Source organism: Erpetoichthys calabaricus, chromosome 4, assembly GCF_900747795.2.
Source record: "Erpetoichthys calabaricus chromosome 4, fErpCal1.3, whole genome shotgun sequence".
In the NCBI taxonomy this organism is placed as follows: Eukaryota; Metazoa; Chordata; class Cladistia; order Polypteriformes; family Polypteridae; genus Erpetoichthys; species Erpetoichthys calabaricus.
Genome location: NC_041397.2, coordinates 265,474,855 through 265,498,655, shown reverse-complemented (window position 1 = coordinate 265,498,655; position 23,801 = coordinate 265,474,855). Strand labels below are relative to the sequence as shown.

The window sequence follows — 23,801 nt, the reverse complement described above, 5'->3', positions numbered from 1 at the left end:
TGAAGAAAATGAACCAGTTGTAATATGACCAAGCTGTGTGCTGAGTTTACTCTTGAGCATGAAATCTAACGTGGTTTGTGCCCTTCAGAATGAAAACAGTTTGCATTTACCTCTTTAATAAAAGGCGAGCTTTTAAGCCTGAGAAATCACTCCGTAAATGCACACGTTTAATTGCACATGTGTTAATATGTATGCTTACACAGTATTAAAAGATACTCAAAAATTAACGTCATTTACCTTCGTTCCCGCGTTTGACTCGTGCTGTAAATCTCTTCCTTGCTTTCAGTTCACGTGATTATATAGGAGGCGTGATGACGCGATACGTGACTCCGCCTCCTCCATTAGAGTATATGGACAAAAAACAGGTTCTGGTTATGACCATTACGCGTAGAATTTCGAAATGAAACCTGCCTAATTTTTGTAAGTAAGCTGTAAGGAATGAGCCTGCCAAATTTCAGCCTTCTACTTACACGGGAAGTTGGAGAATTAGTGATGAGTGAGTCAGTCAGTCAGTCAGTCAGTCAGTCAGTCAGTCAGTGAGTCAGTGAGGGCTTTGCCTTTTATTAGTATAGATATACATAGTAACCAGTGGGGTGCACCACTGAGTTCCAAACCACAGACAGTAATGCCCAACACAGTTTTAGGATAAAATAAAAGATATTTATTTATCCATAACACTGTCACAATAATCACCCTTTCCAAGATCGACCACAAAACAATAAATTAAAACAAATCTTCCTCCTTTCATCCTCCAGATGAGTGTTGCCTGCTGCCTCCCGACACTGACTTACTAATGTGAGGTAGCGGGCTTTTTTCTTCTCATCAACAGAAAAACTGAAGAACAACAACCGTAAAATACCTCATTTCCACACAACTACAATACTTCCGTCTCTCCACAATCTCAACACTTCCAGCTTCCGATATCCAAGACATCACCTCTGTCCCGTAACGAGCTTGTCAGTTCCAGTGCCACGAAAATGACTTCACTTCTGGCTTTATCTGATGACATTGGCCGTCCACTGAAGAATACTTAGTTTCCACCTCATCATTTCCTGCCAACTCAGTTCCATTTATAGTTTGTCCTGCTTCCTCTCTTCCTATATAAATGCCTCAGAAATCTCAATGCCTCTGTCAAATGTGTTTTGTGACATTTACGACGCGATTCCAACTCTAACAAAGAGAAAATGAAGGCTGATATTATACGGGGAATTCCCCCAACCCTTAATATTATCTCTGTGTCTTTTTATTGTTCACAATATATATTTATATATATATATATATACACCACTTACAGTTACAACTGTTTATATACTACTACTTACTATCTGTGGCATTAAATGGGTGTTAACCTAACGATAAAATTTTGTTTTTACTGATTTTGTGAGCAGGTGACCCTTTTTGATGGGCACTGCTCATGCATAGCTGTCCCTTTAATGCTATTAAGATAAACGATTATGAATAGGACTGTGGATTTGCCTAAGTTTTCCAGCAGAATAAGCATATTGTGGTGCTTTCAACACAAACTTTGTATTTAACAAAAACATCACAAACACACAGATTTTAGATCAGAAAAAACAGAAAACAGAAAACTAAACTACAGAAGCTAATCCCTATTCATAAAAGTGGACTTTAAGTTATCACATACTGTATATCCAAATAGATCAAAGAGAAATAGAACTGACTTTTTAATTTACTTGCCACATTATCTGTCAAAGACAGGTAATAGAATAAATTTTAAAATATTTGATATCTTTTGACCTACTTGTACCTTTAGTGCCTTTCCTTTTTATCCTTATGTGTCTAAACTTTTCTTGACCGGCTCTCCCTTTCTTAAGCACATTCTGCTTCTCTCATTCTACATCACAAGAAAGGACAGAGCCGACTATACTTCCTTAGAAGGCTGGCATCCTTCAACATCTGAAGTAAGATGCTGCAGATGTTCTATCAGACGGTTGTGGCGAGCGCCCTCTTCTACGTGGTGGTGTGCTGGGGAAGCAGCATAAAGAAGATGGACGCCTCACGCCAGGACAAACTGGTGAGGAAGGCAGGCTCTATTGTAGGCACGGAGCTGGACAGTTTGACATCTGTGGCAGAGCGACGGGCACTGAGCAGGCTCCTGTCAATCATGGAGAATCCAAAGCATCCACTAAACAGTATCATCTCCAGACAGAGGAGCAGCTTCAGCGACAGACTGCTGTCACTGTCCTGCTCCACTGACAGACTGAGGAGATTGTTCCTCCCCTACACTAATGATAAGTACCATGTCATTATTTTCAATCACTGTTATGTTGGCATTTGTGGAGAGCCATGTGTTCACTCGGACTCTTGTATTTCTCTTTCTAGGCCCAAACCCCCACTGTTTTTTTTCTGTGTGTAACACTTTACATCACTATCAATAAACTAGCTGTGTATCATCATCAAATGAATTTGTGTAGGTGTTCTATTGTAAGGTATTTGTTGAATCTTGCTTATTTGATAGAACCACATAACTTTGTACAATTATTAGCATTTAACAAACACATTTTTTAATATAAATATTTATAGATATTTAAAGGTGCAGCAGCCTTAGCAATGTCTTCGATGGCACTTCACTGTTGTCAACCTGTGGAGTACCTAGAGCATAATGTTGATTCTCCTGCAGTGCTCCAGGGAGCGCTATTGGATTGTCTTTTTTTACTAGCCATCAATAGATGTTGTAACATAACCTCTGTTCTTACCATTGACATATTTTTTGCCATTCAAAACAGTTACTCTAAATTAGGTTATCTATCTATCTATCTATCTATCTATCTATCTATCTATCTATCTATCTATCTATCTATCTATCTATCTATCTATCTATCTATCTATCTATCTATCTATCTATCTATCTATTTCTGATGTGCCTTGCTCCCTCTGTTCTGCTTTTATACTTGCCATCTCTGAAAGTGACTCTGAGTGCGCCTCCTACAGGCTTTACTTCTCCTCACGTGTCCCACACTTTCCCTTCCTCATTAGATTACATCACCAAACTGACCAATCAGATCACTTGTAGGAGCCTGACACACACACACACACACACACACGCACACACACGCACACGCACACACACACACACACACACACACACACACACACACACAGACCTTAGAGTTTTATTATATAACAGAGAGAATAAATGAAAAATCTCTTACATAAATCACGTTCCTGCCAGAAGGGATCTTACTTTGTTGGGCCCTTGAGCAAGACCTGAAAATTTCTCCAAGGGTGCTGTACAATGGCTGACCCCCAAAGTTCCTCTTGTGATTAACAAACTATATCAAACCAAAATCAAATCAAAAGTTATTTAGAACCTTTCCAGAAAATTTCCTAAAATCCTACCATATTTTTTCATGAAAAAGTCATTAATGCTAAAAATGCTATTTTTTTTTTTAATTTGGAACCCAAACAGTATAACAGAACACAGCAAACAACAAATGAAAATAACCTAGCAAGTACAATAGCATGCTTTGAGATTTCAATGTAAATGTGATGCACTTTGCACTATTAAAAAAATGCATTCTGACCATCAAAAACATTTTAGAAGTATTATTCTTAGGCATATATTGAGAGCGGAGGACGTGATACAATGTCTTGATCCATATTTAACCTTGTGCTTTCTCCAGCTTCTTTTGTGAAGTCTGAAAAGGACAAAAATGCAGTTGTAGCTCATGGAAGTTGGCAGAATTATTTTTATTGATACACTGTTGGTGGTGTTCACATACTGTATAATAGTAACCCCAAATCTACTATAAGAGATTTAATATAATGAACCTTTTTCCTAACTAGTAGACAGTGCAGGTCAAGATAAAACCTAAATCTATTGTTTTTGTGTGAAAAACATTCAGTTAGAAGAATGCTCATTAAATAACTCTAAATTTAATTTTATTATATTATATATCCGTTTCCTTTACATAGCAAACTTCTTAACTAGTCAACAATTTCAAAAGTGCATTTAATTACATTTTTCATAGTCAAACAATTTTAATTGCACTACAAAGTTAACATATCACTCTACAGAAAATAGTGCAGTGAACTTTTTAAAGAAAATCAATAGAATATTATACTTTGTATTTTTAAACCATGGTTTTACATAACAAAGCAAACTGCAAATTAAAAGATATCATAATGAATTATAGCACACACCCCTGCAGTAATGTGAAACCATAAAATACATTTAAAGCTCTGTCAGATAAAATGAAACAATTCACTGGGGCTCTTGCTGTTTTCATTGTTTGTTTGAGTTGAAATCAATGACAATGTTCTCACACGCTTGAAACTTCCTGTCAAACGGAATACAGAAAGTTAGGATGCAAATAGGTCAACATATAAAAAAGCCACATAAAATACTATCAATGATTTTATTTAAGTCAATGACATGTTGCTTTCAGATTTGAGTAATATTATCTCTAGAGCTGGAGGCTTGTAAACAAACTAATTATTTCCAGGCACTTTCAATTGTCATGGACAAGGCAACTACACAAAAAAGAAGATAATCAAATACAGGCGGTCATATGAACAATATCATTTGTAATCACAAAGGCAAAACATAACCAATACTTTATATGTAGCAAAGCTTCCAAACCAGAAACATTTCAAAGCAAGCTTTAATGACAGGTAAAGATATTTAGTCTAAGCCACTGAACTCTCTTAGCATGCAGCACTGCTGTCTCAGTATTCTGAGATAATATTTAGACCACATGATACGTCTTTCTGATATAAATAATTGACATTGCTCCATATGCCGATCATGTAGATTTATATAGACGTCATTGTTTCTAATTCTCTTAGGTACTGGTTAGAAACAAGATGGAACTCACTTTAACTATTTTGATTTGTCTTTTTTCTGAATACTTTTACCCTTTTCAACTATAAATTTGTACACTGCCAAACCCCCCCCCCCCCCCCCCCCATCATTTTATAATGGAATGTGCGTTGAATAAAAACAGTTGTACTAATTTTAATATTTCCAGCTGAATAATGACCTGAGTTCAACTTAGAGTCTGGCTGATATTACTCCACATTTGAAAAAAGTACAAGCTACAGAAGATCCTTTATATTAGCTGTTTACTTTTGTTGATGCGCTTGATATAAATTTTAAAAAATAGTTCTCAACATTGATTTTAGCTTTATTTTAATAGAAATTGAAATTTAGTTCCTTCTCTGTCAATCTGTCCTGCATGATTCCGTTCATATGTAGGTAGCTGTGAAGTTCAGTCAGAATTCCACACCACTGTAGTCTGTGTATTCAATAAGCTTTGTATTCATGTACATAACCTGCTTATAAAATATCCATCTTTCCTTCCATTTTCTATACCCACTGGGCTGAAGGCAGGAACAGTCGCTGGATAAATCCACCACAGCATACATTCACCTAACCATCATTTCTTTGGACTGTGGCAGGAAACCAATGCAGATATAGGGAGAAAATGCCAACTCCACACAGGGAGCACCCGATATTTGAACTCTGGTCTCGTTGTTGCACTGCAGTACCACCATGCCATCCACTTATGAAATATTATGCTTTTTATTATGTGACATTGCTTACTTTTCCTTTTTTTATTGCACATTCTTGCTGTTTGTTTTCATTATTATGCTGTATCAGTCTGTGAGAAAGCATTTCATGGCTCTGCTGAGAGATAAACTGGTAAAGTTCTTTGTTTCCTGAGATTTCTAGCATAAGCAGAGCAAAGGTCTTAGTAAAACGATTGATTGGTATATTGTACCAAAATATTATCAAGTTTGGGACCCTGGCATTTGAGACCCCACAATCACTGAACCCTGTGGAGCTTGACAACTGCCGACCTGCTCCACTCTGGATCTTTTGAATTGCAGCCATCCATAACCTTCAACACTGCAGACCTCTCTACATGCCCTGACAGCACCTGGGCAAGACAACAGCCAGAGAACCAACAGCACCTCAGCTAAATGGCACAGAGAGAGAGAGAGAGGGAGGGAATGACCGAATGTTCTGACTGCTACAGAAACATTCATCCTGCCAACATTCATGGGTGGTCTCCAGCAGGGCTTGACATGGATTACACTCTAATTGATTCTTTCAAACAAACTATGCATAAAATTAGTATGTGTGCTGTGATTTTAATTGTTGTAGTTACTGTGTTTAGTCACAATTGTGGCTTTAAGGGAGAACTGTTTTCAGAATACTCATTCCACAACGCTTTTCCCAGAATGAACCTGTTTCATTTGTGGAGCTTAACACTCTCTTAACACTATATATATATATTACTAGGGGGTTTGCACTCTGCTCACTTCGCCTGCCAACCCCCAGCCTGCGCTACAAGCCAGCCACTTTGCGTTTTGCTGAACACACCCCTCTTAAACGGTGATACAATGGGAAACAAATGCAGTTTTTTTTTTTACCTCCTCTTTGCTCAATCAGCTGCTGGATTGCTGCTGTTGCTGTGCCACGTGATGTGCATCTCGTGCGGTGCTTCGAACATTTAAAAGCCTGTACAGCAGCTGTCCTACTCTTTGTCTTTTATTTCAGGCCCCAGGCGTGGTTAAATCTTTTGGCACAAAGTCTCATCTCGCAGGACATGAGTTTTTAGTTTATAATTTATAAACGGAATAAGAATCTGAAATTCTAACAACATCACATTAAACTTTGATAAATTCTGAAAAGAATGATACCAAATATATATATGTAGGTTTTAAAATAAGCCTGATTTAAAGCGTAACAACAAATGTGACATAAAAATGTCACATAAAATCGTTGCAATAAATCGTTGCACTTTTAGGCTTAGGATTTTATATAGAGTAGATATATATATAATTTTTTTCACATAGACATTTCCATTTTTTCCAGTAATGTGGCCTATGTGCTAAGCACATAAGCACACATTCATGCAAATCTTGATTAAAACACACAGTAACAGAAAGGTAAGTTGAAAGGGTTAGAAAACGAAATAATGTACTGTATATATTTTTTGTTTCTCTGTTAGGACTGTTAAAGCAGGGAATGATGCAGGACACATTGACCAAGAAGGACAGATACACACTTTAAGCTGGCAGGCTCCTGCTATCATTTTAAAAGTTGCAATTATCATAATGGAAGAAATTAAAAAGACACTGTCAGACATGTAATTGGAGGAAGTAAGGTGCAAATATATGAACTGAAAGGGAAATTACTATATAGATGTTGTAAATATAGAAGTCAGAAATTTATTTCATTTGAAATTTGCAATAAACAAAGAAAACAAGGTTTCTTATCACCATTTTCTCCAACAACTAGGCCAAGTACCACCACTTTACTAGAGTAAAGCAGAATTCTTACTTTCTCCCAGCACCATGCTCTTTGGATTCTAACAGAAGGCAATCTTTTATAACTCAAAATGGAGAAGAAAGCAGTATCTTTGTTGGTAGATTCAAGAGGTAAAGGAAGAAGGCTAATGACCTATTGAATTTATAATTTTTGATAATATCTGGTACACAGTGTGAAATTATTTCTCAGTGGAACTAATGTTTCTCTCTTTTCAGCTGTCACCTAGCATATGATTTAGGTTAAATATTTACAATTTGCTACATTGTTATTTGATGTAATTTCTAAGTTGTTTAAGGGTTTTGTATTGTATTGTTTGTGCAGTAATCTCAGCTAATTTTCTAAAATTGTTCTTAGTTTTATTCAAGTTGCGCAAATAAAATGTCATGTGTATGTATAGACAACTACAGTATGATCCTGAGAGGATTTATTGATACTCTTCATTCAGATATTTGATCTTGTCTGAAAGGAAACAATTCACAATCCAAAAACATGTTGGGCAAAGGCACAATTATTAAAACAACTTAGGTAGGATTTCATAAAGTACTTTCTGTATTGCACTTTAAACCCTAATTGATACTTACGTGTATTCAATGTTTGCCTTATCCAACATTCTTCTGGATGCTTCTGTTTGTGCTTTATCATTGTATTTATCATCCAAATAAACCACATTTTTTATACCTACACATACAAAGAAAACAAAGTAAATTGTTATGCAGAGTATACCTGAAAATTGGAATTCCTTGCTTCAGTTAATACAGAGTGGTGTCTTCCGGTCTATTTGAAAACCAATCAAGGTTTATGGTCTCAAGGCATATAGAGAGCTTGGATACGACACTGTTATCTTTTAAATATAATACATTGTCTAAATAAGGAGTACATTTTATATAATGTTTATCTTTAATGAGCACTCATTCATTTTGGAACACTCAGATCCAACCATCCATTATCCAACCCGCTATAACCTAACTACAGGGTCACAGGGGTCTGCTGGAGCCAATCTCAGCCATCAGGAAACAAACCCTGGGCAGCAGGAAACAAACCCTGGGCAGGGCGCCAGCCCACCGCAGGGCGCGCACACACACACACAAACCCACACACCAAGCACACACTAGGGACAATTTAGAATCACCAATGCACCTAACCTGCATGTCTCTGGACTGCGGGAGGAAACCCATGCAGACACGGGGAGAACATGCAAACTCCATGCAGGGAGGACCCGGGAAGTGAACCTGGGTCTCCTAACTGCGAGGCAGCAGTGCTACCCGCCGCGCCGCCCTGGAACACTCCAATTCACTGGTAAATTGGAAGAAATCATAAGCTGATGCAGCTGGTTGATCTTTGGCAAACAGTGGGCTACTCAGATAGGCAGAGTTTCAAAGCTGAGAGGGAGTCTTTCCAAATAACCACTTCGACAGCTATGCTGAGTTATGTTGCAATTACTTGAAAGACACAACTAAAAAAAAAGTGTTAACCATTATCAAAGAGTATGATTATTTATAAATTAAAATTTATATTGTTACTCATTTTATAGAATTCTTTGGTAAAACAGGATTTCTTCTATATATTTTAAGTGCTATATACTGTACAGTACATCTTTCCAGAAGAGATCAGAAATTTCTTTTGACTGAGGTATAGCATGCATTCTCCAACCTCTGTGCTGAAGACAACACTTTGGGAATGAAGACAGGTCTGTGTTTTTTGGGTTTTTCTTAATACATCAGGGCCCCCTCAGACTCATAGCTGATTTCCATTCAATTTGTTGACACTGCAGGCTCCCCCCGATAGTCCTGGAATTTTGCATATTCTGTCTAATAAAGACATGTATTACTAGATCATTCTGATAAGTTTAATATTTGTGTTAATTGTTTTACTGTGTTCTCTTTATTTTTATGACATGGATCTAATCACATTTTAGGTTGCATTTATGCACAAATTCCAAAAAAATAAATTAAAGTGTTCACATTCACAAACTACCCAGCACCTCTGTATGCATCCTGCTAGTAAGTGCTGGCCCAATGGATTATTAATCATTGTATTGCTCTTTCAGCTAGCTTAGAAGCACTGCTTATTTTGCCACTCAAGAATGGTGATCATGACAGGTTTGCCTTCTTTATAGGCTGCCCCATGGCTGGCACTGAAGCTGTTTATTTGAATGATTGAAAGACAGCTCTCACTGATTCCTCCTGCTGACTCAGTGCTCTGTCTCTTCTGTGCTTCCATATACACCCAGATATTTTGTCCCTTTCTCCCCACACATACAAGCTGTCCAGCTTTATATGCCACACTATACAATACCACTGAGTTCTCAGGAGCCCTACCTGTCTACACTCTCAGGAGCTACTTATATTGCTAGCTTCTCCAAGTATTCCTATACCCTCTGACATGGTCTCATCCCTTATGGTCCCATGTTGTCCCTCTTGAGTCCGGACCAAGGAGTATTACAATATTATACAGATTATTTATTAAGTAAATATAAATTATTTGTATTGTTAATAATTAAACATGTATAAGTTGATAAAATGTCTTTGCTCTTTTAAATGAATCAGAGGTTGGAATGTTTGATTTGAGATAGCATGGCTGCAAAAAAAAAAGAAACTCCACTGAAAAGAAAGTCCATTGAATTCTGTGTCTGTGTCTTTGACCACCATCTCACAAATCTAACATTAATAAATGAATTAAGCTAAATCATTGGATTGTAGCTGGTAAATTTATACTCCCATTCTCTTGGAACCTAGTCACACCTGCCCTAAAAGTTTTTTATATTTCATTCACAGGTAATTTGCAATCACAGAGGACTTTATACAGGAACTATGGGAAAGAGTATTGGGAGTACCCACAATGACTTCATTTGGCCTAATTCTAGGGCAGGTTAGAAAGCAAGAATTAGCTACAGGGTGAAAGCAAGCATGCCCTTTTTTCATACATTTTCTCATCTGAAAATTAATACCTAGACAGTGGTCAAACAACAGCACATCATCAAACCCCCAGTGTAATGGAATGCAATATAGGTATTTGAATAATGTACTTCAGCTGTGTTTACAAATTGTACGGTGGCATTAGATTTTTACAACAGCTGTGTTTGGTTGGTTGTGGGTAAAATGCTGTACACTACTGCTGTTAGAGTAGGTGTACCGCTGCCCAATAAGGATGAGAAAGAAAGTAATGTCTAAATTCCTGATCTTAGAGCAGTGAGTGTATACCAGGCTGGTGTGAAGGCTATGCAGGACATCATCACTACTGTTTTTACATACGTTAGGACTCTGATTATCTGAGCCCCAATTAACTGAGGTTCCACGTTATCTGAGGCGATCCTGTGAGTGTAATGCATTACTTATATCCAAGAGCAAAACTTAAAAGAAGTGGTGAGGCGGCCTTCTGCTGTTATGCACCTAAAATCTGGAATAGCCTGCCAGTAGGAATTCGCCAGGCTAATACAGTGGAGCACTTTAAAAAACTACTGAAAACACATTACTTTAACATGGCCTTCTCATAACTTCACTGTAATTTAATCCTGATACTCTGTATATCTAATTCATTATAATAACTATTCATTCAAAATCTGTACTAACCCCTACACTCTCTTCTGTTTCCTTTTCCGGTGTCCTGTTGGTGGTGGCGTGTGCCACCACCATCTACCCAAAGCACCATGATGTTCCAACAATGATGGATGGATTAAAAGCCAGAAGTCTGTATGACCATCAGCATCAAGTGACTCCGTGAAAAGCCCGAACTACAAAGAGGACTATTTCATTTATGTTAGGTAGAATGCCCAAAGGGGACTGGGCGGTCTCGTGGCCTGGAACCCCTACAGATTTTATTTTTTTCTCCAGCCTTCTGGAGTTTTTTTTTGTTTTTTCTGTCCACCCTGGCCATCGGACCTTACTCCTTTCTATGTTAATTAATGTTGTCTTATTTTAATTTCTTATTTTGTCTTTTATTTTTCTTCTCTTCATTATGTAAAGCACTTTGAGCTACTTTTTGTATGAAAATGTGCTATATAAATAAATGTTGTTGTTGTTGTTGTTGTACTTTTCTCATAATTCATAAAAACATTGCCGTGAATCCTGTACTGAGAGAGTAAATATTATACTTTTAACCAAAACTGTACTGAGCGGGCGGTCAAGGAGAGGGTGACTCAGGGAATGTGGGCGTGACTCTCTACTCCTCCCCAACTGCCCCCATGAGTGTGTCACCAGCGTTGACCACCTATACACGCTCTCATTCATTCACTTAGGATTTTTGTGTATAAGTGATGATGAGGACTGCACAGAAAATCCACAGAAGATTTTTGATACAGCCGGTCTAAATGCCATTGAAACAGCACTTTTGTGTATTGAATAGCAGCAGGACTCTGCTACACCTGCCAATATCTCGATGCCGAGGTGGCTGTGGAACATTGCAGAAATGATGTGAGGAACATGGAATTTACTAAGGTATGAAAATAGGATTAAAAGTGATATTGTACTATATAAATTGTCAAAATCTTTTATCTCTAGCATCTGGTACAATGTTTTAATCCCCTATATCTGTAATCTTTATTCCAAAATGGCTGTGGCCATCTGTTTAGCCTAGGTAACCTCAGTGCACATCACCTTGGATAATTGGGGTTCTAGTGTAACTTGGTTCTTTGGTTGCTAATTAAAGACTTTTTATTACATTGTACTTAAGTTGTTCCCTATGTATCTGAAAACAAATGTAGCATTTTTATTCATATATGATGGGATTTATTTATTCATCTTCATTTAACAATTGTGAAAAAATCTATATATTAAATATATATAATTTACAAACTGCATCCAGGCTGTACAGATGGTGTCTGTGTATCTGAAAAGAGAAATCAAGTCTGGTTATGAATTGCAGGTACTTCTTCTATTTGCTATCTCATCTCACTTGTGTTTCCTTTCTCTGTTGGAAAGACTGTCGCACACCTTATTGAAGAACTATATTCTTGTCTTCTAAAAGAAGAACCCGCTCTTGCTCAGAAAAGTATGTTTTTCTTTTACAGTGTGTGTCTGTTATTTGTTTGTCTTAGAAATAACAAGGGGGCTCTGCCCCCTGCTCACTTCACTCGCCTACCCCCGGTGTTGGGTAACCCGAAATACATTGATGAATGTATGAGATATGTGCCTGCTTTGCAAGCGGCATTTCAGATGCGTGCTGTAGGCGCCTGCGTTCATTGATTATATCCAGGCGGGCTCATGTTTGTATCTCCGTCAGTTGTGGTCTTTCGTTTTGAACCCGTGCCTGCTTTGCTTCCACAGTTTCTGACGCGTGTTGTAGGCATCTATGTACATTGTATTTGTCCATGCGGAGCTGTTTGGTTTTGGAGCCGAGACAGTTTTGCTTCCGCGGTTTCAGACGCACGTTGTAGGCGCCCACGTCTATTGTTTTTATCCATGCGGGCTCGCTTTTGTAGCTCTGTTAGTTGAGCTGGATCATTTTGGAGATGTGACCGTGACTCCATTAGTTATCCGTTGTCTACCATTAGTAATATGGATCATTGCACTTACTGTTAATACGGAGCGTTTTCTGTGGTTGTACCGTTAATAATGCATCACTGTAATGTGATTCACATATGCTATATGGTTTGGACATGTGAGGATGCCGTACGTTTAATACGGAGAGTTTGTTTATTCTCATTACCCGGACCATGCTGTGTAGTGTGGACGTTTAGTTCAGAAGCGTGTTGTAGGCGCCTGGGCCTTTCGTACTTTCTCGCGCCTTCCGTACTATCTTTGTGGACCTTTGCGGACGCCATAGTGTCTTACGTGTGACTCTGGGGTGCAGTGCAGAATCCTCTTTTCTGTGTGGCTGTGTCGTTAGTCGTTAGCTATGGGCGCGTTGTTGCTTCATGTCCTATTCAGAAGCGTGTTGTAGGCGCCTGCGCCTTTTGTACTTTCCCGCGCTTTCCGTACTATCTTTATGGACCTGTGGGGCCTCCGTAGCCTCTTCCGTTTGACTCTGGGGTGCAGCGCAGAATCCTCTTTTTTGTGTGGCTGTGTCGTTAGTCGTTAGCTATGGGCGCGTTGTTGCTTTATTTCTCATTCACGTTAGTTGAGCTCTTTCGTTTTTGGGCCGTGACTCCTTCGTTCGCGATGGATAAGACTTCGCTTCCGGTTTATGAGACGCACACTGTAGGCGCCTGCGCAGTATGCCTCATGGTCCCATCGCGGTGTACCTGCGTCCATGCCTTCCGGTTTAACATTCTCAGTTAGTAATATGGATAGTCCTATTCTGTGCTTATTTTTATGTTTTGGATTAATTATTTATTAAACAATGATGTAAATTTTACACAAATTTATTCTATCCCACTATATGACCTAAATGTCACCATATAATGATTTTTTTGTGTTTGTTGTTTTTTTCTATCAATCATTGTTTTTTAATCAACTTATGAGTTTTTTTGTAGGAAAATTCAGGTATAAACTTAACAAGTTAGTACTTAATCTTCACTTATTAAATGACTCATTAAGAGGGGTTGAGGGAAATGCTCGAAAACGTAGCTTGTACAATACGTATGTAAATCATAAAGTTATTTGTTAATGTAACCATTTATGTCGAGATTAAAGTTGACATTTCCACTTTAATCTCGACATTTCCACTTTAAACCCTTGTTTTTTCTCCCTCTAGTTTAACTTTGCCATGTCATAAACCATGCCCCAACATGTTTAATATACTGTTCAAAAATATTTAAAGGAACACTTTTTAATCAGAGTTTGGCATCAAGTCAATGAAACTTCTGGGCTATTGATCTGGTCAGTTAAGTAGCAGAGGGGGTTGTTAATCAGTCTCAGCTGCTTTGGTGTTAATGAAATTAACAACAGATCCACTAGAGGGGCAACAATGTGACGACCCCCAAAACATGAATGGTTTAACAGGTGGAGGCCACTGACATTTTTCCCTCCTCATCTTTTCTGACTGTTTTTTCACTAATTTTGCATTTGGCTACAGTCAGTGTCACTACTGGTAGCATGAGGCTGCACAGGTAGTCCAACTTCTCCTGGACGGTACATCAATACGTTCCATTGCCAGGAGGTTTGCTGTGTCTCCCAGCAGAGTCTCAAGGGCATTGAGGAGATTCCAGGAGACAGGCAGTTACTCTAGGAGAGCTGAACAGGTCTGTATAAGGTCCTTAACCCATCAGCAGGACTGGTATCTGCTCCTTTCGGCAAGGAAGAACAGGATGAGCACTGCCAGAGCCCTACCAAATGACCTCCAACAGGCCACTGGTGTGAATGAGGGTGGCCTGAGGGCCTGACGTCCTCTAGTGGACCCTGTACTCACTGGCTGGCACCGTGGAGCTCGATTGGCATTTGCCATAGAATACCAGAATTGGCAGGTCCACCACTGGTGCCCTGTGCTTTTCACAGATGAGAGCAGGTTCACCGTGAGCACACGTGACAAATGTGAAAGAGTCTGGAGAAGCTGTAGAGAACGTTGTGCTGCCTGTAACATTGTTTAGCATGACTGGTTTGGCGGTGGGTCAGTGATGATCTGGGGAAGCATAACCATGGAGGGACGCACAGATCTCTACAGGCTGGACAACGGCACCTTGACTGCCATTAGGTATCAGGATGAAATCCTTGGACCCATTGTCAGACGCTCTGCTGGTGCAGTTGGTCCTGGGTTCCTCCTGGTGCACGACAATGCCCGGCGTCATGTGGCGAGAATATGCAGGCAGTTCCTGGAGGATGAAGGAATTGATACCATCCACTGGCCCCCACACTCGCCTGACTTTAATCCAATAGAACACTTCTGGGACATTATGTTTTGGTCCACCCGACGCAAGCCAGGTTGCACCTCAGACTGTCCAGGAGCTCAGTGATGCCCTGGTCCAGATCTGGGAGGAGATCCCCCAGGACACCATCTGTCATCTCATTAGGAGCATTCTCCCCGAAGTTGTCAGGCATGCATACAAGCATGTGGGTGGCATACAAACTACTGAGTATGATTTGGAGTTGCTACAATTAAATTCCAGCAAAATGGACTAGTCTACCGCATCATTTTTTCACTTTGATTTTTGGGGTGTCTTTGAATTCAGCCCTCTGTAGGTTGATAATTTTCATTTCCATCAAACAATGTGGCATCCTTTCGTTCCTAACACATTACCCAGTCCATATTAGTATAGATATCCAGCATGATTTTTTTCCCATTGGGATCTGACGTGTTTTAAAGTGTTCCTTTAATTTTTTGAGCAGTTTACATGCTTTAATGTATTTCATCATGAAAATGATATCAAGTATTTCTCTTAGCCTTCTAAATGTTCAGAGGGCAGGAATATCACAAAGTGAATGTATCCTGTGTGGTGACTGCTGCCTGCGGCTCCTCTTAGTGCAAGAGAAGTCAGTTTAAGCACATAGTGATTACCATGGGTCGGGGAACACTTAATATGACGAATTTAATGTGCTACATTAGTTATGATTAAGTTTAAGAAAATCTAGTAATTTAAACATTGATTTTAAGATAACGTTTATGACGTTCTACTTTAATGACAAAATAAATGTCAAGAATAAAGTCGGCATGTTGACTTTATTCTCAACATCAACTATTTTTTTTCTTCTCCATGGCCCTAATACGCTTCCGTACAGGTGAGACCTAATTGTTAATAAGGTTAATTAGTCACACCTGATATTAATTAAAGAAATAGTACAAGACCAACATATACAGGAGGAGAGAGAGTTTGATGCCTGGTAAATGGGTAAGATGTTTTAAAAAGGTATTATTAATTGTCTTTCTAAGCAGTTGTCATACTAAATTTTTTTGCTTTGCTGCTGTTTTATTTTAAAGACTTATTTTTTTATTATTATTACTCCCAGTGATGTTTATGTTAACTTTGAACCGAATGTAAGATTGTGTTTGGGGAAGGAATTGTTGTTGGCTTTATTTTATTTTTCACATATGTGTATTCTTGATTATTTTTGTTATCACTCGTATATACATACTACTAAAATATGATTGACCAGACTATAACTATACTGTTTAGAGCTCATAAGGGAAAACTGGAATGGCTTTTAACTGTGAGAATTTGCATAAACAGGTATGGAGAACGTTAAATGCAGCCAGAGGTCAAGAGCACCGGAGAAGTGCTGACAAGCAGGCGATTTAGCTCAATGATGACACTACAATGTGTCAGGTTGAACCGGGCGAGGGGAGGCAGATGCGAGTGTGTGAAGATAAGTATTTGAGGGGCTAGTGAGAAGAGTCAAACTTTCAGTGCCAAGTTCTGCATGAACTTTAGAAATGAGATCCAACAGATTATTATTTTGAACAATCGGCTACACAAACTGAAGGGAACAAAATGTATTTGAATACAGCATTGAATTCTGGGATGCAAACAGACTTGCCAAAACAAAACTCTGGGAGAAATATTACGTTCTGATAGAATTGTGCAGCCAAATTCAGCGCTAAAGAAGTCCAACTTCTAAACCTCGGAAGGCATTCAGAAACTCAGGTCGCCAGTCTGTATTGCTTTGATTGATTTGGGCAGCACTTTCAGTAGAAGTGCCCAGGGGCAGTGATCCATTGCCACCTCTAAGGTGCACTGTTTTGAAGCTAAGGTTTCCAGTGGCCATATTGCTTGATTTGATTTGTGTACTTGAGTGATAAATGGGTGTCATGGGTTGTACAGGTAAATCAAGGCTAATAATTTATGCATTTCCACTACTAACTTGTCCATCAATATAAAAAGAACCTTGGACGTTACAGTCTCTTTCTTGGACATTTTTACACACCAAAATAAACGTTAAGGTTTGTTTTCGCTCACCTGATTGGATGATGAGTTTTGCACACTCGTTACAAGGAAACAGGGTGACATAGATTGTGCATCCTTTCAAATTCTCTGCATTTCTGCTTATAATTGCATTCAGCTCTGCATGGCACACTGAAAAAGTGATTACAAATTTACATTAGTTTTAATGACTTTGTCAAAATGGAAATTTAATTGTTGGAGATTACAAAATAGGAAAAATCATATGGTACAGAGAGAAGTATGGAGTTTATAGACTCCATAGACTATTTTGAATCTTTTTTTTTTTTGGCAAAATATCTGTTAATCAGATTTAAAACAAATGTATATTTTTGCTCACATACAACATTAGACAAAAATGAAATAAGAAGTGTAGTTACAGATGCTAAGGTACCATTCACCCCAATAATAGAGAACTTTAACCATTTTGCTCTGAGGAAAGTTTTATACTTGTACAAACTCATGATAAGAGTCGAGATTAGAAACAAATTAATACTCGGTTATTGCTAATCTGCACAAAGTGAACGTCTGTCTATTTACAAAAAACTGAGGCAGTTGACAGTTAAAGGAAAGAATAATTATTAACACTACAGTCTGGAATAAGTTTAAAGATGGCTGGATGTGACCTTACTATCTTACTGTGCTGTCTGATTGATCTATAGTGACTTCTTATGGTTTGTCTCTAAAAAACAGTACCTGCTGTGCATCATATACTGGTATCCCTGAAAGAAAATTAATAGTGAGCATGGTCACTGGGAAGCTGGAGCCTATTTCAGCAAGCATTGGGCTCAAGGCAGAAACAAGCCCTGGACAGGGCAGCCTTCCATTGTAGGATTAATGGTAGCCAATCAAGAACAATTTCAACAGAATACAACAGAAGTATAAAAGTAATTTTTACATTTAAATTGCTTTTGAATTTAAGACAGGAGTCTTGACCAATGAATGAGGGGCGGATGTTCACTTCAAAACCTCAATCCCATTTGAACCTGCTTCATGCGCATACACTACTCTGACTTTCTGATGGTATTAACAATATTTTATTAAAAATGCATGTGACTCTCTATGCATGTGGATTAAGCAACGCAAGTAACATGATTTTTTTCATGGACGTTTTAATACTGTTTGCTGTGGCCATTGGAATGTTGTTAGCATTAAGTTTTGTGCTTTATGATGACATTCCTACTGCTTTTTAAGGGCTTGTGAATACATTGCCTCAAAATTTAAATATCATATGTCCAAAAATATGTGCACACCAATCCAAATTACTGAGTGCAGCCACATCCATTTTTAACAAGTGCATAAAATCTGGCACATAGCCAGGCAGGCTTCATTGGCAAACAGAAGATATAGAAGGAAAAAAAATTTACATTAGGTATAAATAGCATATTAGCATAAATAGCCATAAAAGTAATTAAAAGCGTCTGAAACACTAGATTAAGCATAAATTAGAATGTTAAGCAAATAAGATAGGTCAAGCAAATGGTTAACTAAAAAATCCGTCATATTGCATTTTCTAGTAAAAAAGGAAAATAACCAGCATTAAGAGAGGAAGAATAGGACAGGACAAAAATGACGCACAGAAACTAACCTAGGACAGGATAAGGACGAATGAGAGCACATGAAGGCCAGAAAACAAGGAACGATACAAGTAACAAAATGTAGGAAAAATGATTCTGGTAGGCAGTAAGAAGCAAGCTGGAATAGTGAATCAGCAAAGATGGCAAAAAGGCATTGCTTCCAAGGTCAGAAGATGATGTAATGTATGAAAAATAACAAAATATATTCTAGCATAAATAAGTTTAGAGAATTATACTAGCATTTAACCTTAGTACAGAAATTAAATGTAAATCAAGCATGCCAAACAAATGATTAAATAAAGGCACATGCCATATTTCTTTTTAAACTAAAGCTTAGCTTCAGGCCACCATTATAACATAGTTTGAAAGGCTTAGGAAAGGAAATGACAAAAAAAAGCCCAAATATGGTAAAAGGAAGGCATCTGCCCAGCTGTAGACTAATAAAAAATAAGCAAAACAGAAACTAGAAATGAACAATAGACAGTGAAAGTACCAGGGGGGCCAGCTGCAGGGTGAAGTCAGGAGATAATAACAGTTCCCAAGTTTTGAGTCCAGAACTGTTCAGGGCTCAGCTCAATTTGGCCGTATTGGGTTGAGTCCATGTTATTTTTATTGTTATTTTATTGCAATAAAATTATACTCTGTTTGCCTATCCCGAGACTCCTGATAGCCTTCATTTCAGGTAAAAGGCCTTCTGGTGATAATTTTTCGCCACGACAAAGACTGTGTCATATTGAAGAGCTCAATGACTTTAAATGTGGTACTTTTTATAGGATTCACAAGTCAGTGCAAGAAAATTCTGCTCTGCTAGACCTGCCCTGGTCAACTCAAAAGTGCTATTATTGTGAAGTGGAAGAGTCTATGAGTACAACAGCCTAACCACGAGGTGGTAGAATACCAAAATACATAGAGCAGTGCTAAAGCACATAGCTCGTAAAAATCCTCTATCCTGTGTGGCATCACTTGCAGCAGAGTTACAAACTACCCCTGGAAGTAACATCAGCAAAAAACTGTGCATTGGGAGCTTCATGAAATGGGTTTCTATGGCAGAGAAGTTATGCACAAGCCTAAGATCACAATGCCACGTATTGGCTAGAATGGTGTAAAGCAGGACACTACTGGACTCTGGAGTGGAAACATGATATCTGAAGTGATAAATCATGCTTCACTATCTAGCAGTCTGATGGACAAATCTGGGATGGACCTACTGTAAAGTTTGGAGGAAGAGAGATAATGGCCTGGGGCTGTTTTTTGGATTTGGTTTAGGCCCTTTGATTCTAGTAAAGATTGCTGTTTAGGCTAGAGCATACAAAAATATTTTAGACAATTGTGTGCCTTTTACTTTGAGGAAACTATTTAAGCCTGGTCCATTAAGACATGATTTGTTGAGTTTGGTGTGGAGGAACTTGAGTGGCCTGCACAGAGCTCTAACCGCAACCCTCATGAACACCTTTGAGATGAATTGGAATGCCATCTGTGAGTCAAGTCTTCATCAGCACCTGACCTTGCAGATGATCTTTTGCCTGAATAGACACAAATTCCAATAGACATACTCGAAAATCTTGTGGATATCCTTCCTAGAAGAGTGGAGGCTCTTATCGCCAATTCCATAATAATGTTTTTGTGCCATGGTTTTGTAATGGGATGTCCAATCAGCTCAAATAGGTCTGTGAGCCAAGTCTTCATCAGCACCTGACCTGGCAGATGATCTTTTGCCTGAATAGACACAAATTCCAATAGACATACTCGAAAATCTTGTGGATATCCTTCCTAGAAGAGTGGAGGCTCTTATCGCCAATTCCATAATAATGTTTTTGTGCCATGGTTTTGTAATGGGATGTCCAATCAGCTCAAATAGGTGTGATGGTCAGGTGTCCACAAACATTTGGCCACATAGTGTATGTCCAGGTTAATCACCACCTACAGCATATGGATCGGTGCTGCATTTAGACTTAAGCTGGTGCTATAAATTACATAGTGCAGTTACCCTTTTATTTACTGTACATGATTTTACATATTCTCTCTATTTGTGTATAGTGTTTTTTCTCCTGTTATGATTATGCTTTGTCCCATTGTTCATTATTTATTTTGCATTATTATATAACAAAACTGTCTGTTCAGTAGTAAAATTACAATTCACAAGAGTCATATATATCATAATTGAAACTCTGGTAATATGTGTATCGTTTATGCAATCTTGTAAAATCTCCAGAAAGCTTAAAAAAATACAACTCTGACTGAAACTCCTGTTTTAGATTATGCCGTGCTTAAAACTGTAGTTTGTATAGACATCAGTCTTGTTCTGAATGGTAATTATAGCTCACCAGTAACGGCGTACTGCACGATAACGTGCAGTGAATACACTTGACTTGAGCATTCATACTTTTCATCCTCTTTCTCTGTATGTTTATCATTCGTTTGCTCAGAGTTGATACGCTTGCTGCTTCCTGAGCAGCTCTTCATTTCTCCACCCTGGCGGCCCGCTTCTTTTCTTCTTTCGTCAGCATCTTTTCTCGTTAAAACTGATTAAGTCAGTGTTTGTGTTGCAGTTACTTAGTATGTTTTTCTTAATTTTTTCACTTAAACTGGCACTTAAATCTTCAATCTGCCTCAAGAATGATAAAAGATATGAAGAGGTAGGGGAAGAGACAAGCGAAGGTGGTAGCAATGAGAACGGCGCCCATATGCAAGCGCCGCACGGCTGCCCTTCTGCGCGCTGCCAAGAGTTGATTCTACAATAACATAAAATAAAAATAAAAAGAGTAATAAAAGTCATCACCCCAAAAGCGGTTAGTAGACGTCACGTAGTATATGTGTACCAAATTTCAAGTCAATAGATGAAACGGTTTGCGAGCTACAAGTGATTTAAAATCCTGGACAGGCAAACGAACAGCCACGGTAGCGTATTATAGAAGAAGATAGTAATAACAATAATAAACACCATTGTCTCATGTACTGTACAGCAAATGAGGGTGCTAATGAAAGTGATAGAAGTGTGTATTGGAACTGGGATTCCCTAAACTTAACATAAATTGTGTGCATAGGACTTTTCACACTTATGTGGCTAAGGATTAGCGGTCAGCATTGAGATATATGGAATGACAAATGTCCTGTAATGTGCAATAAGACTCCAATAAAATTTGTATTAAATACAAGCAAAATCACTCAATTTTAAAATGTCTTATTTCTGTATTAAAAATACGATCATATTGCCTTTTTTATACTATTATGTACGTGCACCAGATATTCAAAGTTTATTGCAAAAATGTAAGAGGGAGATGTGTAAAGACAAATCAAAACCAGTCAGTATTGCACAAAACAAAAAACAGCCATGTCCGACTTGTGGAGAAGGCTTTCACTGCCTTTAGGTGCAGAATGTAAAAGTTTGGGAGCATGCGCTGATGGGAACAGAACAATTTGAGCTCTGCTGTTTAGTGCTCCCCAGCCAAACCAAATTCATGTTGCAGAAAGAAGAAACATGTGCTTAATGTTAGCATTACATAAAAATAATAGAATGAATTGTGTGTGAAGACATTTGTCCATACAATTTTTGTAGTTGGTACAAGTAAAATCTTTGCTTAAAAACAGCAGCAAAATACAGCAGATTTAACATCCACATATGAATATTGCATCTAAATACAATACACTCCATAGTATCACCAGGCACATTTTGTTTTTTTCTAATTTAATTCCCAACAGTTCTGAAATGTAGAACTTGCCATATAAAAAACACTGTGATACATCTTTAATGCATGTGTGTTTATCATGAACACTGTCTTACTGCATTGGTTGCAGTTTCTGTATCAGAGGTATTTTTGGCATGAGACCTCTGGAGTCACATGAACCTGGGAGAGAGAAGCTTCAGAGGAGTTTGTGGACTGCAATAAGGGGGGAGCCACTCTGGGAAGTCAGTTTTAAAAGGAGTCTGTGCAGAAGGGGTGTGTGTGTGTGCATGTGTATGAATGAAAGGCTGTGTGTCAGAGGGAGAGAGGGAGAGATGATCAAGCACCTAAAAGAGCAGCACTTATGAGATCCACTCCTCTGTATTGGCCTAAAGATGTGGTAAACGGCCAGTCTCAAGTAAAAGCCTATACTGCATCGGCTCAGAGGGTTGGGAAAAGTGAGTGTAGATCAGGGGTGGGCAAAGTTTTTACCCCAACGGCCAGTAATAAAACTCAACCCCCCTTTGGGGGCCAGGCAACACCATTAGTAAGAAGTGTATGCTTGCTCCTCAGCTACAAAATGGCCAATGCCTGTAGTTAATGGACACAGAAGTCAACATTCCACAGACAAGCATGCAGATGATCATCAGAGAGGCTCACTTTGTAGTACTCATCCTTGAGAATGTCTTGTCTGTTTTTAAAAGGTGTAAAACCATGTGCCATTGCTTTCAGAGTAGTAAAATTGTCGCTGGAAACTTCTTTGTAAAATGTAATCAGATCACATTCTTTGTATTTGTCTTTCAAAGCCCTGTTGCTTTGAGAATCAATGAGCTGCAGATGAAGGGAAGATGGGGTAACAATGTTATCTGCAAGTTCAATAAAATCCTGAAATCTCTGAAGAAACTGCTCATGCAATAATTAGATTTTATTTTTGGACAACTAAGTCTTTTGGAAAGTATGTATGCAATGTGCTTTTTTCAATTCTACACAGACTGGAAAATGATCCAGTTTTTCTGATATCTGTTCCTTGAACAACTGCAGATGCATTTCAAAGGCTTTGACACTACTACTGTATACAAATTCCATATGAATTTTCCTTTTCCTGTAGTCTGGAATTTAACTCATTGATGTGCTGGGTAAGATCAGTGACAAATGCCAGCGTTCAAACCCATTCAGAATCGGACATTTCTTTGACAGGCTTTCCTTTTTCTGTCATGAACATGATGATTTCAGAGCATAATTTTTAACAAAATCTCCTTGGCACCCTGCCTTGGCTCAGGCACCTCACTTACCTTATCACCTGCCATGCCTTATCACTGTACTGTGCGTTGAAACTTTTGGAGATTTTGTGCATGTGAGCAAATAATTTAGAGTAGATGTAACAACTGTCATTACATCTTCAAGAATGAGAGCTTTTCTGCTGAGCCCTTGCTGATGGGTAATACAATTTATACCAACTGATGTGACGTGATTATTTACTCTCCATATTAGGCCAGCTTTTTTTCCTGCAGTGTTCT

General features: G+C 38.4%; 2 protein-coding genes across 2 annotated transcripts in view; one reads left to right on the top strand and one right to left on the bottom strand.

The window, feature by feature from the left end:
- LOC127525802 (PWWP domain-containing DNA repair factor 3B-like) overlaps positions 1-23,801 on the top strand; it is a 202,652-nt gene that overhangs the window by 74,623 nt on the left and 104,228 nt on the right. The gene's annotated exons all lie outside the window — the stretch shown is intronic.
- LOC114650847 (deoxycytidylate deaminase-like) overlaps positions 3,706-23,801 on the bottom strand; it is a 62,953-nt gene continuing 42,857 nt past the window's right edge. Inside the window, exons 5-7 of the mRNA XM_028800739.2 lie at positions 17,064-17,180; positions 7,882-7,978; positions 3,706-4,301 (exon numbers count right to left, since the gene is read on the bottom strand). Coding sequence (XP_028656572.1) covers positions 4,247-4,301; positions 7,882-7,978; positions 17,064-17,180 — 269 coding nt within the window. The 3' untranslated portion in view covers positions 3,706-4,246. The remainder of the gene's footprint in view (positions 4,302-7,881; positions 7,979-17,063; positions 17,181-23,801) is intronic.